Source organism: Lepisosteus oculatus, chromosome 8 (genome assembly GCF_040954835.1).
Source record: "Lepisosteus oculatus isolate fLepOcu1 chromosome 8, fLepOcu1.hap2, whole genome shotgun sequence".
NCBI classification, from domain to species: Eukaryota; Metazoa; Chordata; class Actinopteri; order Semionotiformes; family Lepisosteidae; genus Lepisosteus; species Lepisosteus oculatus.
In genome coordinates this window covers 49773270-49791542 of record NC_090703.1, presented here as the reverse complement: position 1 = coordinate 49791542, position 18273 = coordinate 49773270, and the positions used below count along the sequence as shown (strand labels likewise).

The following is an 18273-nucleotide window of genomic DNA, read 5'->3' as shown; positions in this document are numbered from 1 at the left end:
CTCTAGTGAAGTGTGATATTACCCCCTGGCACAGCGGGCTCTGCGGTGTGTGCTAATTCCCACTCGAGCAGGAGGGAGGTGCCCTCCGCAGGCCAGTGTCCGTGGCAGAAGGCCAGGCAAGACCGAGACAGCGGGAACAAGAGCTGAAAGTCAGGGGGCGGGAGCGTGTCAATGCAGAGGGGGCTCTGTGCTGTCCCACGCACATTCCAGCGCCATGACCAGCGGGCTGGCGCTCTGGCCCACAGCGCTGCTGACTGACGCTCAGGGACAGCACCCACACAGAGGAGCGGTGCCCCCCTGTCTCAGGGCAGAGCGGCCAGGGCCAGCTGTAACACTACACACTACCTCCAGCCTTCGCGCCCTGTCATTGTCATTCGCACACCCTGAAGAATTGACATGCTCTCCTTAACAAAGGAACCCAGCAGGAGCTCTGTTGCAAGAGCAGCAGCAGCGCTGTGAAAATCCCTTCTCTGGAGTACCTGTTTACCCTCCCAGTTACACACGGCCACAACGCACACAGTGCAGATGGAAGAGGCAGTAAAAAATTCAAAGCAAATATTAACAAAACAGACATAATCATTTTATTTACTTACCGTTTTACGTGCTTACTTTTTTTTTTTTCAAGTGCCTGCCACACCACGGCAGAGAAGGGCATCGCTCAGGAAACGGAGAAACACACAGAGACACAACTCTGTCCTGTGCTGCTTCGGGGCTCAGGCTGCTCGGCTGTGCACTACTCCCTGTTTACAATGGGAATCATCGCCAGGCGCCTTCCTTTCTACATCCCCGTGCGCCACTCTTTCGGTCACGCACGCAAACGCTTGTATCCTTCTCTTTGTGAGGACTTCCCACTGGCCCTCATTTTCTTATTATTTGCTATTCCACACTCCACCCAAATGAAACTGGGTGAAAATAGAGCCAGAATATATACTTCCAGCACAGTGATTTGTAAAAGGGCCCTAAGATTTTTCCTGACCTTTGTCCTCACACTGTTAGGAATACAGGCCAATTCGCAGCTTGGCCCATTTTCCAGCATGAGCGAGGAACGTGCACACATTCTACCTAAAGGTGTGCTGTCAGAGCCAAGCACCTTCTCCACACTGTGAAACCCCCGAGCCCTCTCTGTGCAAAGCCAACACGAGCTGGAGCAAAAACACAGCTCTTAAAGATGGCACTGCGGGTCCACAGTCACCCGCACAGATGGCACTGCGGGCCCTTGAGCACCCACCAAGTCACGAGGATTGATGTCACACAGGAAACCGCAGATAGGGTACGTGATGCAACTGAACCCCTCAAGCCCCTCCTCAACCTTGTGGTGCTCAGCTTATCATGCACCCGCTGGTGTTCAGTTCTGGTCCCAGTTAGAAAATGTCTAGGCTGCTGGGTGTGTGGGCTACAGGGCTCACCTTGCACTCAGGAGGGTCCTCACAGATTCAGTGCCTTGGGATCATACCTACGTCTACATCAGTATCTTGTCTGGGTTTTGTTCAGCAAGCACAGGGAGGGTTGTGTCCTACATCTTGACCTGCAAGTTACACAAGTACACAAGTCGCACTCTTGTGTATTTCAATGTATGAATGTTTGTGTGTATGCATTTGTTTTTTGAATGCTCATCATCAAAGGAAACATTTTTATAAACATGTATTACTGCACCAGATTCTCAGGTACAATTGGGTAAATGCTGTGTTTTGTAGCAGGTGCATTGACATTGTATATATCCCTGGCCAGTCATCTCTTGGTCTCTGAGCGCTAGATGCCACATGTCATCCCAGCTCAGATCAGTAGCTCACACCAGGTGAGTAGGACATCCACAGCATAACTCAAGAGAAGATTTTCACCAGGTTAAATTACCTTTGTCCAACCAGTTCTCTCACTAATCAGTTACAGCAATAAAGTACTTCATTAAGTCATTTCCAAGTGTTGAGGTCCATTATTAGTGATCGATGAATCACAACAATATCAAAAATTAAAATCAGTATCCAAAATCTGAATATTTCGTTTTTCTTAAATCATTTCCATTTATGCTCAGTATCGATAGGGATGAACACTGCTATTGTGTTACAGCTACAGATACTTTAATTGCAAAGGCAATTAAACATTAAACAGTTTGAGAAGTAACTATGGTGTAGCTTGTGGAGCTGAAATGAATTGCATTTAAAGCATAAACCCAGCCTTACAAATGATGTTTTGCTCCATGTGGATACAATGGCCCATGTAAGGTTTTGCATAACAGTAAAACTTAACAAATTATTTAGCAAACAGTCTTTGACACAAAGACCTTCCCTAATTTTAAAGATTAGCAAACTATTATCAGTGTTTGCAAATGCTGGCACATGTTCAGGTTTGAAGTAACTGTGTGGCATGTCACTTGGCCTGTACAGTGCTTTCTATAGGTATTCACTTCATCTTTTATTTAAATATCCCTTCAATAAACACAGAGTCTTACATGAAGAGAGCCCACAGAGCATGATGGATGACTGAAAGATTGGAGAGGCAGTAACATGGGGAATGTTTCACCATAAAAGTCCTGATAATCATACAACCACGAAGAGTTATGACCCTGAAGAGAATGGTTGCTGTGTTCCTGGGGATGACTTTTATCTTGAAACTCTCTCTCCGTATCTGTATCTCCCATTGGGAATTTCTGCTTCTCCCACCTCATCACAGGGGCTGATCTCTTCTCCTTTCGAATTTGATGCCATTTTATTGCATAATCAGGTTGTCTAGAATGTCAAACCAGCCATATCTCTATACAAGAAAATTAGGAAACTTAGGAAACTAAAAGTTAAAAAATTAAAAGGTTGCTTTGCTCCCTTTTTACTGTCTGTTTCTGAATCAAAAGTGCCATTTTTCATTGCCTGAGTGAAAATAAACATTATATCTCAAATGAATGACATATAAATGAGAGAAAAACTGCCAATCTGTCTAAAGAATCTGTCTAAAGAATGTTGTAAGCTCTGTAAACTCCATAAAAATATATTGCTCCCTTTTGTTGTGACAACACAAAGGTATTAAATAACTGGGTCATGAATGATAATGCGATAAGGAGACCTAATTTAAGTGTTTGTAACTTCAGTGAGTTTAAAAATGTACACACCAGTAATCCAGAATTTCTTTTTAAGAAGCAAAATTAAAATGGAAAATAGTTTCCTCTCTGTATGCCCTGACAATGAAGAGTCAAAGACTGTGAGCTGTGTGCTGTGATATAAACAGTGTCATAAGTCATAAAACCATACGGACCTTTAACAATGAGAGAAGTCATTTGTCCCATTTACTTCATTTGTTCAGTCGCCCAATTCATGAAGACAGGCTATCAGTTTTGACAGCATGGCTGGGAAACTTGCTCCAGACTCCCACTACCCTTTGTGTAAGAAAGAAGATGAAAATGATGAGTCTACATTAACATCTGAGGCTTCTTTGCAAGTAGCTCCTTCAAGCTTGGTGCATTATGATTTGCTCCCACTACGTCACTCACTCTGTTCTGTGCTCCAGTCACATAGACACCTGCAGGAGGCTGCAAGGGTTCGACACACAGAATGAAGGGCAGGATGGAATTGGAGCGACTAAAGATCTTCAGTGTAGTGTACTGTATACCCGATGCATTTTCCAACAACTGAGCAGTAGAGCTTCTCTTTTTAAAAGACCTGCTTGTGTTTATGTTCCCACTGTGTGTCAGTGGGTTATCCACCTTCTTGTTGCTGTGAAATTGCACCATGCACATACAGTACATTAGCAATCCATGTGTTTTCTGTGAGAAAAGGCAGAGGAGCATGCCGTCTCATCAGTATTAGATGGGCAGTAACCTCAGGGTGCAGCAGACTGTACTGGAACACTGGCAGAAAAGTCCCCTCACACCACTTGGAGAACAAAGAAAGCAGAACTATATCATTTAACTCAGCTCTGAAGAATACATATTTGCAGAAATCCATCATAAACAAGTCAGAAACCGAAACAAAATATACTTGCTGGCAAAAATATTAAAAATCAGGTTCAGATAAAGTACTCAGTTAGGATCTCAACATTTTCTGTTCCTGATTTTACTTCTTGGTGCATATCCCACAGTGTGAATTCTATATTTCTGACTCTATTCCTTAGAATTTCTTTATTACTTGTCTTGATGTTGGGCTGTTGTTTTAAACGTTCCTGAGATTATATTTTATGCCAAAAATAAATAAGCACTTCACACAGCTTCACCAACCTTTAAAATCCTACTTCAGGAATGTCTAACTATCAATAGACCGTACAGACAAGCTAAGATTTCACTCTTACCAGTGGGAATTCAGGAACTGCATGACGTTAATGATGCACCCTCTGGAAGACTCCAGGCAGACATCACTGAAGTGACTCCATAAGCTGTTTTTTTTACCAGAACAGTTGGTGAGCGGGAGAAAAGATATGGGAAACAGACGACATGCCAACCAGTAGGGTGATTTTGAGCAAATCAAAGTGTCTTATGTGAGCACTCCTTTGTGACGCTGTTTAAAGGCAGCTGGTGAGGCCTGCTTCACTGAAGCACTTGAATCATGTCTGTGGAGCAATAAAAATGTCTGTTTCACAGCAGGGAGTGAATCTTTTCAATTATTGAAGGACTTCACTGTAGGTCATGTCTGAATTTATTTAACCTACTTTTGGTTCCATTTCATGAGGTCAGGTCCCTGCCCTGCTGAGGTGTATCAGCCACACCTTCAACTACTGTGGGTGCCAATTGAGAGATAACAGCTCTTAGGCTCCAGGATATCTGCCTTGCTTCTGGAAACCATGACTCTTGTTTTGTTCAGATTGACTGTCAATGCCCGTGTTTAGCAATACTGCTCCAGCAGGGCCAGGCTCTGCTGCAGCCCCTGTTCTGGGTCCAGATGGGCTGGCAGTGCCAGGCTCTACTGCAGCCCGTCCTGTGGGCTCCAGCAGGACCAGGCCAGGGTGTGTTTGCTTACATAACTGGCTGTCTCAACCTGAGGTCAGAGAGACATAACCAGATCCTTACACATGGTCTGAACAAACCCTTGAATCAGATTTGACCAAAAGTATTTTTTCAATGTTGATTCGATTTATATACATAAACTAAAAGATTAATTCAATTAATTTATCTGGCTGATGCTTTCATCCAATGCAACTTACATCAGTTCCCATTTATGCAGCTAAGTATTTTATGAAGTGATTCAGAAGCACCTTGCTATAATAGCAATGTCTTAACTACGTGTTAAGCCCAGAGCTTTCCAGTTATGTGTCCAGAACACTAACCATTGCTCCACACTGCTGCCCTTGCAATTGTTGGTATTGCATAGGCTTTTCTTCCTTGTTTTGTTCTTTTTGCACATTTCTCAAAGGTGCCACTTTGACACCAGTGTGAGAGGGGGAGGAGAGGTGGGGGGATGTGGGGGAGGGAGATGGGAGTGGAAGACAGCACATACTCGTTCTGGAAGAAAGCAGGACCTTGGATAAGCAGCCACTGCTTCCCCTTGAATAAAAACACATTGGAACACGTGACTAACCATTCATACCTTGCTCCTGAAGACCAGCTCTCCAGAAAGGTTTGACCTGGCAGTGAGAACAGGGAGAAGGAGGAGGCACTTGGGGATTTCTACACCATGAGAAGGAGACTCTCTGCCATATCAGCCCCTGCACACAAAAACAGGTCCCAAATATTTGAAAGTGGGTTTGAACCTATTGCCCCATATAGTAGTGAAGTGCTGGGGTGCAGTCACAGACCAGGATTACACCTAAGGAGACAAACACCCCTTAGAAGCCCTGCACACAGAGGTCGGTAAAAAATGATCCATGTGCAGAGAAAAACACCAAACAATGCATACAGAGATAAATTCATCTGATATCCACTGCTAATCAATATATAAAAGACGGCAATAAAATATTGAGTACACCTAAAATGCAGTGACCAGAGTTCCTACTACCGGTAGGCCCTGCTGAGCCAAGTGTTGATCCCAGAGAAGTGTCCCCTGTCCCCCCAGTCAGCTGGTCCTGAAGCTCACTGCCCTGTGCGACACTGATGCCAGCCAGCCGCAGGACAGCGCTGCTACAACACCACAGATCAGAGTCAACCCAGTCACAGCCGAGACACACAGGACTACCTCTCCAGCTCCAGCCAGCCGCAGGACAGCACTGCTACAACACCACAGATCAGAGTCAACCCAGTCACAGCCGAGACACACAGGACTACCTCTCCAGCTCCAGCCAGCCGCAGGACAGCACTGCTACAACACCACAGATCAGAGTCAACCCAGTCACAGCCGAGACACACAGGACTACCTCTCCAGCTCCAGCCAGCCGCAGGACAGCGCTGCTACAACACCACAACCTAATCATAGCCGAGACAACAGGACACCATCTCACCCCCCAGGACACATACAAAACACAGGAGAAAAAGCGAAGAGGAGACCTAGGTAAAGGGAAAGGAGACGGAGGAGAGCGAGGAGATGAGGAGTGGGGGGTGAGGGGAGACAAGGGAAGGAGAGGGACAGACATGGAGGGGGTATAGGAATAAACTTGATTTTAATAAGGTGATGTAATAAGGTGTTGACCTTATCTGTAGATTAGGGGGCTGGTAAGGGTACTGTTTATCCCAACAGACATCAGGGACTTGACCTCATTGGGTGTGTTTAAGTGTGGTTTGCAATGTTTTTGAGATTAGCTTTTTTGTAATTAATTTATCTATTTTGTTTTCCACCTTGGCTTCCTTTTAAGCTTGGCACATTTTTTTTATTTTATCGTGCCATGTGCTTTTCATGTATTGTAAAGTGCCGTATAGTTCATAATTCATTACATATAGTGTATACAGTTTTATTACACAACTATGAGGTTTGTCCCAAAGGTTATTTACTTTGTAAAATCGCGCGTCACGTTCTGCTACAGTGTGTGTGTGTGGGTGTTGTGTCATTTCAATTCTAGGTTACCTCTTGAGTGTAGGAGCCCCCTATGGGTCTTAGAAAATTAGAAATAACCATAGAAATACGGCGCCTTTTCTTAATATCGAGTTGAGAAACGCGTCTGCCACATTCCCGGCGTCTCCCACCTACGGATGGCGCGTCCTGCCCAGTAACAGGAGGGTCTTTGTCGCAGCTGGAGACCATCCGATTGTTGCACTTCAGGGGCGGCCAGTGCGAGGGGAGGGGGCGCTTCGCTGACGCGCTCTGCCTTCTTACCCCCGCGGTTCCGTTCCTGCGAGGGCCGCCCCACTCTCTCGGCGGTGAGTAATACCGACGCGCTCGGCGCCCTGAGCCTCGCTGAGCCGCCGACCGGCAGACGGGCGGACGGATGGGTGAGTGAGTGAGCGAGCGACAGAAGATGAGCGTCAGCTCGCCGCGTCAGGAGGGAAACAAGCATGTTCTGTAAGTGAAGTTACAGTAGCTGAGAAGCCTGAAATTTCACCCCGAGTGCGATAGTGCGGCGTGAGTCGAGTGTAGCTACTATTGCTCAAGTTTTTTTTTCTCTCTCTCTCTCTTCCTCCTGCGCATTGGCGTTTACTGTACAAAACCAACAGCGGAGATCCGGAAAATTTCAACTTCACTCCGATATTGATGGCATCATTTTAACACAACGTGCCTTGATTGGCGTTATCTCCTGTAGTGGAGTGCTTAATACTTCGTAAAAAAATTAAGGCACCGAATTATTGTCTCAAAAACAAAAATGAAACGAGATCGGGTTTTCTCAGCAGCATTTGGCTATTGCTGGGCCATTACAGAACCCCATTTCTTATCCGTTTAATTCACGTCTACACGCCCATTAGCTGGAGTTTCCACATCGTTGGACGGAAAGGTGAATACACGGATACCTCACTTATTAAGTTTATGGGAAGATGTCCCAGAAGTTCTAATGCCGTGAAATATGTTCTCCAAAACAACATACAGGTGATGAGCGAAAGGGGCAAAGGGGTGTTTCTTCACCCCTGGGAAACTTTTGCAGGTTCTTGTTTTAAAAACGGCAGGCAGCGCAATGTTCACGTTACGAACTCCTCTTTGCCTCTCTGCGGTGATCTTGAAACAGTTCATACTGTTACTGGACCGGTGTGACAAAGGGAAGTTTTTCTCCCTGAAGTAATACGCTTTAATATTTATATTGTTTCTTTTTTTTAAAAAAAAGAGAGAGATCTCTTACGTGTTGTCACAGTCGCATGGCCGCAAAGTTGCAGTGTGAACATTTCTGTGTGTGCCATTTATTAATATGTAACCCCTGGGAAGAACACACAGCAGCGTGTTCGACCTTGCTTTCTGCGGTGTTGGATAGATGATGCGGTATTTTGTTCCAGGTGACTTTTTCGTGCCGAGGTGAAAGGCGGAACGAAATGCCCGGAGCGCTGCCGCCAGCTGGTCCCCCCCAGGGGCCGAACGAGTCCCTCTGGTCCCCCGCAGAGGCGAACGAGAGCTGCCGCTTCGACGAGGAGTTCAAGTACATCCTGCTGCCCGTGTCCTACAGCGTGGTGTGCGTGCTGGGGCTGGCCCTGAACTCCGTCGCCCTGTGGATGTTCCTGTGCAAGATGCGCCCCTGGAACGCCAGCACGGTGTACATGTTCCACCTGTCCCTGTCCGACACGCTGTACGTGCTGTCCCTGCCCACGCTGGTCTACTACTACGCCAACCGCAACGACTGGCCCTTCGGCGAGGGGCTGTGCAAGATCGTGCGCTTCCTCTTCTACGCCAACCTCTACTCCAGCATCCTCTTCCTCACCTGCATCAGCGTGCACCGCTACCTGGGCATCTGCCACCCCATCCGCTCGCTGCGCTGGATCAAGACCCGCTACGCCCACCTGGCGTGCGCGGCCGTGTGGTGTGCCGTCGCCGCCTGCCTCGTGCCCAACCTCATCTTCGTCACCACCAGCCTCCGGGGCAACGACACGCTGTGCCACGACACCACCCGGCCGGAGGACTTCGACCAGTACGTCAGCTACAGCTCGGCGGTCATGACGCTGCTGTTCGGCGTCCCCTTCCTGGTCATCGTGGGCTGCTACTGCCTGATGGCGCGGGCGCTGTGCCAGCCCACGGCTGCGCTCTCCTCCTCCTCCTCGCGGCGGGCGGGCGGCAGCGCGCGGCGGAAGTCGGTCAAGCTGATCGTGGTGGTCCTGGTGGTCTTCGCCCTCTGCTTCGTGCCCTTCCACATCACCCGCACCCTCTACTACACCTACCGCGTGCTGGAGGCCGACTGCGCCGTGCTCAACATCGTCAACTTCGCCTACAAGATCACGCGCCCGCTGGCCAGCGTCAACAGCTGCATCGACCCCATCCTCTACTTCCTGGCTGGCGACCGGTACCGCGCCAAGCTCCTCAGAGCCATTTCCAGGTCGGCGCCAGTGAAGAACAAGTTCCCTGCCACCCGCGCGCCTCGCCACCTCAGCCACGAGCTCGCTCTTGTCTACAAAAATCCCGACGCTGCAGCTGGCATGAAGCCTGCAACCTAACCTGGAGAGAAACTGCTCAGGCAGGCCGGCGGGCTTCAGGAACACAGGGACCGCGTGCTGCTGGACCGGCTGCCCCATAGTTACACAGCAGCTCTGGCCGGGAGACGCAGCACATGGACCCGTCGGCAGGATCGGGCAGTGGGGGAACAGTCCTGCGGGGTGACCCAGGCTGGGAGACGGCACATCCCGGCTAGAGGGAAGTGTTTCACGAGACGGCACGGCGGCGAGGCCGTTCCACAGCGGCTGGAGACTGGACCGGCAGGAGGACCTGAGCGGTCGAAGTTCAGGGGGGAAAGGCTGCAGGGTGGCGGGCGATTGTGAACGGGACTGAGGGAGCTGCTGGCCCATGTTGTTCCGTTCGATCCAATTCAAGATGACTGGCGTAAACAGAGCGGACTCGCGCTTCAGTCAGTGTGCCGGACCAGGGTCAGGAGACTGAGGTCTGAATGCAGGTTGAGGGCGAAAGGGAAGGGTATGTTTGGTGAATCAAATCAGAAACTTAGACAGGAGCACTTAAGTGTCAGTGCAGAAAGTACTATTTTATTAGTTTTAGAAATTTAAATGACTTTTATGATGCTGCCAGTTGCCACTTATGTACATCTTTGGGGGGCCTCAGAAGTACACAGTTGTTTTTTTATGGACTACTAATGGCCTTTCACCTTGCTCACCCAACTGCTGGCCATCTAGCTCAGCAGAAGGAGCAGAGGCCAGTGAGACAGGTTACAGCCGGTCAATGAGCACTGGATTTCCGAGGAGGGAAACAAACAGCTACTGTGCTCGTTCGAGCACTATTTGAGTTATTCCCTAGCTTTAGCATATAAGGAATTTTAATGCAAAGCCTGTTACACAGCTGAAAGTTTTTATACAGAGCTAACTGAGCCATTTTAAAAAGTCATATTACACAACTTGGACGTTTGCGCATTTAATGAAGCCATTACTCTTTAATTTCATATTTAATATTGTAAACACAAGGTTTTAACAGAAAGTTCCTTCTCAAATGTATCAGGGACAAATACACTTTCAAGTGCCAGAATAAAAGCTCATTTTAATAGAGTTAAGCTACTTGTAATTTCTCAATTCTGAATTACCAAGGATCATATCTTATCTAATTCTGTCAATTAGCTCAGCCATCTGAGAAAAACTCATACATCAAAATAATTGTTATTCCTTCCTGGACAGAATTCCAGCAAACAAGCTGGAAAGGGATTCAATAAATCAAAACTCCTGTTAGATCACACTGCACACGTGATTGAACAAACGTCACCTTAAATGATGTTTTTCATGAGGTGAATTTTAAAAATGGTGCTGAACTGTGAAGGGTTTAAATACGCACGTTTCTATATTAGTGAAATCATACGAGGCGAGTGGAGCCCAGTCCTGGAGTGCTGCTTGTGAAGAAAGATGTTTGTTTTTTCATAACGGAAACACTCTGTATTCCTCTGTGACTAGACTGAGGGGGCCTGAGCCCTGAAGAGCTACACAGCTGTCTGCTGTAACACATGTGGAAAGAACAGGCCAAGCCTGACTGAGTCTGGGGATGGGAGGGGGGCTCTCAGTCCCTCTGTCCCAACCCACGCTTGGCAAAATTTTCAGGAGCTGCCGTGATCGAGCTTCCAGGGCTGATATGGATTTATCCTGAGGAACCCTGCAGTTTAGCTCAGCCTGTCTTCAGCCAGTCTATTTTCAAGCAGAAGACTTTGGCTTTGCATTTGAAGACCTACCTGGGAGCTGGGGTGAATCTTTCTGGGATCTGAAAGGATCAGGGGGATCAGGAAAAGCCCGGATCTCACAGAGCAGAGTGCAGACTCATCCTTCCCTAAGTGGGCAGCCTGTGTCACAACCCCTGGGACTCTTGCTCCTGGCTCTCTGGGGCCACGCCCAGTTCGGGCTCCAAGCTGTCAAGCCACTTATTTGACATCATTACCTTAAAGTCACAAGGTGCTGCTGCTGAACCAGGAAGTGCGTCGCTCCTATTAACTGAAGTGACGTCTGCAAAACTGGAAATGAATAATATTGAAGATTGGAGGGGGTGTGGCTTTTGACAGTGAGCTGATACACTTGCCCTCAGAGACCGCACTGGGGTTGGCATCCCCTTGGAACCCACCCAGTGAGCATTAGAATAGTATATTTATTTACATATGTAAGATTCTGTGTGTATGTATTAGATTCTGTAAATGTGCAGATAATGGTTTCCTTTTTCAACCACAGGAGAAAAGGTGAAATTTAGCATTACTAATGGCAGCTTGTATCCTGAGGTCAATCATCAGCAGGCTTGGGACTTGTCTGAATTGTGTCAATGGTCATTCCCTTTTGCTTTATTGCTATAATAACTAAAACACCATGCAACAGTAAAAAAGAGAAATTGTTATAAAGGTTGTTGAATATTTCTCAGACATATTATATGAAGTTATTGGCTTTTAAATGACATAACAACAAAAGAATGACATTACGCAAGAACCAACAGCTAGACGTCTGATTTTTTTTTATATTAAATTTGCTTTACAGAAAAATGTAATTTTGTAGAAACCTTCAATGTAATTTTTATAGTCTTTTTTAAGTGATAGCTTTCGTAAATTTCCCCTTTAGATTGCTCATTGACAAAAGGATATTTTTTTAGAAAGTTAGTTAAGCTTTATAATTGTGCTGCACCCCAAATTCTTAAAATCCATATTTCCAGAAGCGTGCTAACCTGAAGGACAGTTTGAAATGTTATCTCAGTTTAATGAAATAAAACTGAACATGGAGATTTCTGAACCAGGTCTCCAGCTGTCATTCTTGTTGTGGCAAACGAATGAAACAAGGTCCTAAACACCCGAACACAACAGAATGAAATTTGGTTTCAAACCAGATGATCTTTATCAGGCAGCGATGTGGGAATTATTCTTTGGTCTTCATCCATCTTCCTGCCACTTTAACCAGTACAGAGTCATGGCCGAGCCGGAGCCTCTCCCAGCAAGCAATGGACGCGGGGCAGGGTACACCCTGGACAGGACAGCGGTCCATCGCAGGCCACACACCAAGCACACCCCCAGGGCCAGTTTTCCCAGGCGTCAGTTAACCTACCAGCTTTTCTTCAGACTGGGAGGAAACCCACATAAACCCAGGGAGAACATGCAAACTCCACGCAGGAGGTGAACCAGGTGGCCAGCGCGCCGCCTTGCGACCCTCTCTAGTCTTCAGTTAGTCCTAAATGTCATTTTAAAGATGGCTGCCTGTGGTCTTTTATCATTTACTCTGTATGAATGCACGCGCTTGTGTACTCCTGCACTGTTTAAAGGTAAAGATGACAGAAAGCTGATCTACTGTTAAACCAGCTTTAGTACCCTATAGCCTGATTGATCCAAACTCAGGAGCTGGGCAAGTCGGATCAGTACTGGGATGGAGGCCTCCAGGAAAATCAGGCTGTTGGTGGATGCGGTGTTGATGGATCAGTAGGTGGCACTCTTTCTTCTGGACCTAGGATATCCAAACCAATGCCCCAATATAGTAACAGGGAACAGTGTTCAGTGTTATAAGAGGTACCTGCCTTTGGACGAACTGGTAACCGAGGTCCTGACTTAGTCATTAGATCTCAGGGCAGTCTTTGTGATGTAGGGGTGTCAGCCCTGCTGCCCTCCGTGTGTGCAGTGTGGGCTCCCTACAGTTCCCTCTGACTTCAGGTGGTGAACTCATTTCTCACTTCACCTGTCCTGCTGTGTAGTGGGGTTGCTGGCTCAGAATAGATACTACAATCTGGTGGTAGATGAAGTAGGTTCCCTCCTATACATGAATTCTTTGGGATGAAAGGCGCTACAGAAATGTATGTAATGAATAGTGTGGGTGCTTTGTTCACGTTGGGATTAAATGCCATCTCCCTGGCTTATGTGACCCAGCAGGTTTGGGACACCTTTCACGCTCCAGGGCTGTGCTACTGTAACAGGTTCACTCCTGACGCACCCTGTTATACTACATTGTCCCACACAGGCGTGGCACAGAGGTTTAGACCCCATCTGTGTTCATGCGGCTCAGAGGGACATTATGAGTTCGTAATGTTAGTCTTAATGAGATGTAGTTCCTTTTTTAACATAATACAGAAAGTAGCAAAAGCTATAGAAAATGCTCAATGAGAAAATATTTTGAGGAATATGTGTATTTTGCAATTAGATCCACAATAAATATTTTGTTCCATTTTATTCTTGAAGCGGTTATGTCATTTAATAATCTCATTATTGACCCAAACCATTCATTTTTGGTCATTATTGGACGGCTGTCAGATGGACATTATTAGCTACTGATATTGTTTCCGTGAAACGGGGATAGAATAATCCACTTTAAAAATAGCTGAAGGGAGTGAGCCTGTGCCATGAGACGCCCAGTAAATCACAGACAATGGCTCCTGAGGAAGCTGAGGACAGGGGAAAGGAGCCAGAAGAGGAAGTCATTTTCCACACTTCCTGCCCTGCCCTGGGCAGAGCATGCGAGTATCCTCATTGAGCTTGGCCATTCCCCCACCCTCATTTCAGCCACAATAACCGCCCTGCAGTGGGGGAGACACGAGCCCGTGTTCCTCCTGAACTATTTGAGGGGTCTTTGGGCCCATGTGTTTATCATAATTCTTGACTTCATATACTGTAGTGTGCAGGATCTCATCCTCCAGCCCTGTCCTGAAAGAAACCAGGGTCTCGGCTTCAACAGCTTGGCTGGGCAGCTTGTTCCACACTACCACCACCCTTTGGGTAAAGTTTTAAACGTACTGCCTCGTAATTTTCACTTGCTTGAAATTCACTGCTCATTCTGAAGATGTCAGCTGGGTTGACTTTGTCAGTGGTTTTTGAGGACTGTGAAAATATATGTATTATATTAAAGTATTGGCAACGGGAGCTGAAAGACATCCATACGCTGCCTTATTAAACACCTCTGAAAGACAGTCAAGTCCGAGCACAAATATATGAGGAAGAAACAATATTTTATTTACAAACACAGTACATTTTTCTTAAGCTTGTACAGGAATCAGTCTAGGTAAATCGATTACATGTCAAGTACATTTCCTATTTGACACATTTTCTAGCAGTTAAATCCCCTTGGAATATCTTTCATATGACAACAGAAAACGCGTTTGGACAGAGAATCTTGAATGTCTCCCCACATGCCCATTCCTCTCAACATTTAAGACACTTCATGGCGCAATTTCTGGGCTATTACCGCCCTCTTCTGGCAAAAGGTAGTTAGGACATTTTACAGTGAATTTGTTGCTGCAGTACGGCCCGTCAGCTAAGCTGAGAATTAGTTCAGGTGGGGAGCTGCGTCAGCATGCAGGTAGTCTGCAAAGGAACAAGTAATAGGTTTATTCCATGTTGAAAATAGGAGAGAAAACGCAACGTTTCGGCTGTGAAACCTTCTTCATGCCGCCTGTACAATGTACAAAAATGTACAATGAGCTAGTAAGCATTTGCAATACTGTGTACAAATGTGATAATAATAATAATAATTAATAATAATTGCTTACACTTATATAGCGCTTTTCTGGACACTCCACTCAAAGCGCTTTACAGGTAATGGGGATCCCCTCCACCACCACCAATGTGTAGCATCCACCTGGATGATGCGACGGCAGCCATAGTGCGCCAGAACGCTCACCACACATCAGCTATCAGTGGGGAGGAGAGCAGAGTAATGTAGCCAATTCATAGAGGGGGAGTATTAGGAGGCCATGATTGGTAAGGGCCAATTGGAAATTTGGCCAGGACACCGGGGTTACACCCCTACTCTTTTCGAGAAGCGCCCTGGGATTTTTAATGACCACAGAGAGTCAGGACCTCGGTTTTACGTCTCATCCGAAGGACGGCGCCTGTTTACAGTATAGTGTCCCCATCACTATACTGGGGCATTAGGACCCACATGGACCACAGGGTGAGCACCCCCTGCTGGCCCCACTAATCAAAACAACGAGAGAGTGATCACTGCATTATAAAAAAAGATATTGCTCCTGTGGAAACAGTCCCTGGAAAAGCAAGCAGACACAATCCTGGAATTAAAGCAATGCCTTATGCTGACACGCTAAAACATCTGATTTATTTTAGTCCTGAACAGAGAAGACTACAAGGAGACCTGATTCAAGTATTTGAAATACTTTGACAAACCCAGAAACTAGGTAGAAGCACATTTAAAACCGAGATAATGAAGCACGTCTTTACCCAAAGAGTTGTGGGGGTGTGGAATAAGTTGACCAAGCATGTTTCTAAAGCTGAAAACCGGCCTTCTTTCAAGAAATGGCTGAAGGAGATCCTCCGCGCTTCAAAGAATCAAGGAATAATTATTATAATGATTGCTGAAACACCGGAGCCCGAACGACCCCTAAGAATAAAAAGCCCCTGTTACATAAAAGCAAATTTCCATATTAATAACTCCTCATTAATCAAAACAACGAGAGAGAGAGAGCACACAAAGGTCTCATACTTCAGCGTGTGGGGCAGCTAAAGAATCTACAACCGCGCTGCTTTTACAAGGCTAACAGTTCATCTCATCTGATGGTGGCACATGTCGAAGACGTCGCGATGTTCTACAACTTTATAGACAGAGCCGCCTGGAAAGCGATTTGACAGAGATGTGAAAATCGGAGATTGTATTGTGCACTTCATGTAAATTCGCTCTAGGTAAGCATAGCGCTGTTTTTTTACTCGTGTTCTTTCACCCCTTAAAGTCTTTCCTCTGCCTGGAGAATCGCTTGTGAAAGCGGGGGATTAAAATAGCCGTTCGTTCGCTTTTCTGGGACTGACTTAATCTGGCCAGTAGGTGTCAGTGCTGCTTCCTTGCTTCTTGATTGCAGGCCAGGAAAATAATTTACTGGACAAGAGTATTCGTATAAATTGTTTATTAATGTAATTCATAATATACAAATTTAGTATCCTTGTATGGAGGTTGACGACGCCCAAAATTCGGCGTTTACCTGGTTGTGTAATGGTGTGATTTGTTTTCACAAAATTCCATACCCTAAGGATGAAATCACCTTCCATCTCCTGTTTACAATGCGAAATTCACAATCGATGAATTATGTTTACCTCTATTCTCTTAAATTATAATATTTATTATTTAAAAACATTTTAGATAAAATACATTTTTTTAAAATGCTTATAACAAGCTTTGCACCGTTAACATATTGCGAATCGTATTTCAGTACATGGTTTGAAACAGCCAAGCTTGCGGCCTCTGTAGGCCGAGGAGTCGGGACTCGAACCCAGGTTCGCTCAGCTAAAAGCGCGTGCACACTTCCCAAGGGAAACAGCACGCGCGACAGGTGGACGGCGAGCCTAATTTTTCCGGTTAATCAGTTAGTACTTCAGCAGTTGTACTTCCTGCCACGGTGACATTCATTCATTCATTTACGAGAGGGTACACATCCAGAAAACGAAAAAAAAAACAACACGTTTTCAACAAGTCAGCGCTCCCAAGTGGCCGCGGTTTAGCGCGAATTTAACAAACTGTGTCGCTGTATTGTTGTTGTTGTTGTTTTTTTACCGAAAGATATTACATATTTGAGAGCGACGATAAAAGAACCCTAATGCGGAAAATTGTTTTTGTCTTGTTTCTGAAGATATTCAGTACCTTGGCGCGATGCATTCTTTTATTTTTGATTCTGTCTGCTGCCCAATCGGCCTGCAAGTTCGGAAACAAAGCGAGCCAACAAGTTTATTATTAGGAACAAGTAATAGGTTTATTCCATGCTGAAAAAAAGAAGAAAGAGAACACAACGTTTCGGCCGTGGAGCCTTCTTCAGGTGTGAGAGAGACAGGGCAGTAGGCAAAGGTAAAGTAGCGGGACTTTAGCTCGCTCGGTTCTGATGACCAGACTGGACTGGTGATCTGGGGGTCGCACGGCATTTCCGATTGCAGGGTAATGATGTACATGACGTAGTCTGTGACGACTCCGGGTTGCTCGGTGGTGCTGCAGGAGTTCGCAGATCGCGGAGCCCGGCGTCCGCGCGCCCTGCCGGTGCTTGCGGTGATCTCACGTGCAGGTGTTCGCCGACTGGAGCACGAGACCCAGCCCATTCAGCGTGGGCACCAGGGAGTCAGTCAGAGGCAGCGTGGCTGAGAAGTGGTCAAATGCTGGGGTACTATGGTACACACAGTGTGTGGTATAAAAATGATCAATAGAACATTAAACCCTGAAAAAATGAAGAGCAAATCTGCCTTTGGAATGACGGAGCAATAGGTAAAATATCCCTGCCGGGCTCGATTCAGTTTGGTCGGGTAGAAAACACCAAGAAAACTCAGTTCATTTATGCTGGTTTGGTAACCTGTGTATTTAGTGTCAGCTGGCTTGAGTGCTTTCAGAAAGAGCCATGTCCTGCTTCAGTCCCTGGGCTGGTCACCCATACTTCTGATCCTTACCTATCTCCCTTCCCCAAGACGGAGGGGCGCAGGCCAGACCGGAAACACAGCCACAACACGTCGCAGGGCCAACAAAGTGTCAGCAGAGATCAGGGGTAAGTCCTCACTCCCTCAATCTGAATTTACAGGTCTAACCGTCTGAGTTTACTCAAAAGACAGGCAAGTATTTTTTTAATGATCAGCTGCAATGGTCTTGTGGACTTGCGCTTGCTCATACAGGCTTTCACAGATCCCAGCTGTGGCCCCACGCGCCGAAGTCTTCCTTCTCCTCTGCTTGTTTTTCAAGTACTTCGGCAGGTCTGGTTGTGGATTCGAGAGCAACAGCTGCTCACGGTTGGCGCTGGGCGGCCGGTGTGAGTGGCACTGCCACACCGCGGCCAGCCTCCGTCCCACAGACCCAGACCTGGCAGCGGAGGCCGAGGCGCTGGGGGCTGTGGAGGAGTGTGGAGTCATGGGGTCTGAAACAACGCCGCTGCTCGCCGTGCTAAAGAAGTTTCC

General features: G+C 46.6%; 1 protein-coding gene and 1 long non-coding RNA gene across 4 annotated transcripts; one reads left to right on the top strand and one right to left on the bottom strand.

Moving 5' to 3' along the window:
• Nucleotides 1-1421: 1421 nt before the first annotated feature.
• On the bottom strand, nucleotides 1422-4495 carry LOC107077880 (uncharacterized). Its single transcript, XR_011190168.1, has 3 exons — nucleotides 4270-4495; nucleotides 3241-3361; nucleotides 1422-1525 (listed from the first exon to the last, which is right to left on the bottom strand). It is a non-coding gene; the product is annotated as an uncharacterized lncRNA (long non-coding RNA).
• Nucleotides 4496-7120: 2625 nt separating this feature from the next.
• LOC102682438 (P2Y purinoceptor 4) lies at nucleotides 7121-12160 on the top strand. Of its 3 annotated transcripts, none has more exons than XM_015351503.2 (2): nucleotides 7121-7201; nucleotides 8261-12160. In XM_015351503.2, the coding sequence occupies exon 2, from the start codon at nucleotides 8297-8299 to the stop codon at nucleotides 9404-9406; it is 1110 nt and encodes a 369-aa protein (XP_015206989.2). In that variant the 5' UTR covers nucleotides 7121-7201; nucleotides 8261-8296; the 3' UTR covers nucleotides 9407-12160. The 3 variants fall into 3 exon arrangements, with proteins under 3 accessions (XP_015206989.2, XP_015206988.2, XP_015206987.2); XM_015351502.2 differs by lacking the exon at nucleotides 7121-7201 and adding an exon at nucleotides 7210-7273; XM_015351501.2 differs by lacking the exon at nucleotides 7121-7201 and adding an exon at nucleotides 7256-7343.
• The last annotated feature ends 6113 nt before the right edge of the window (nucleotides 12161-18273 follow it).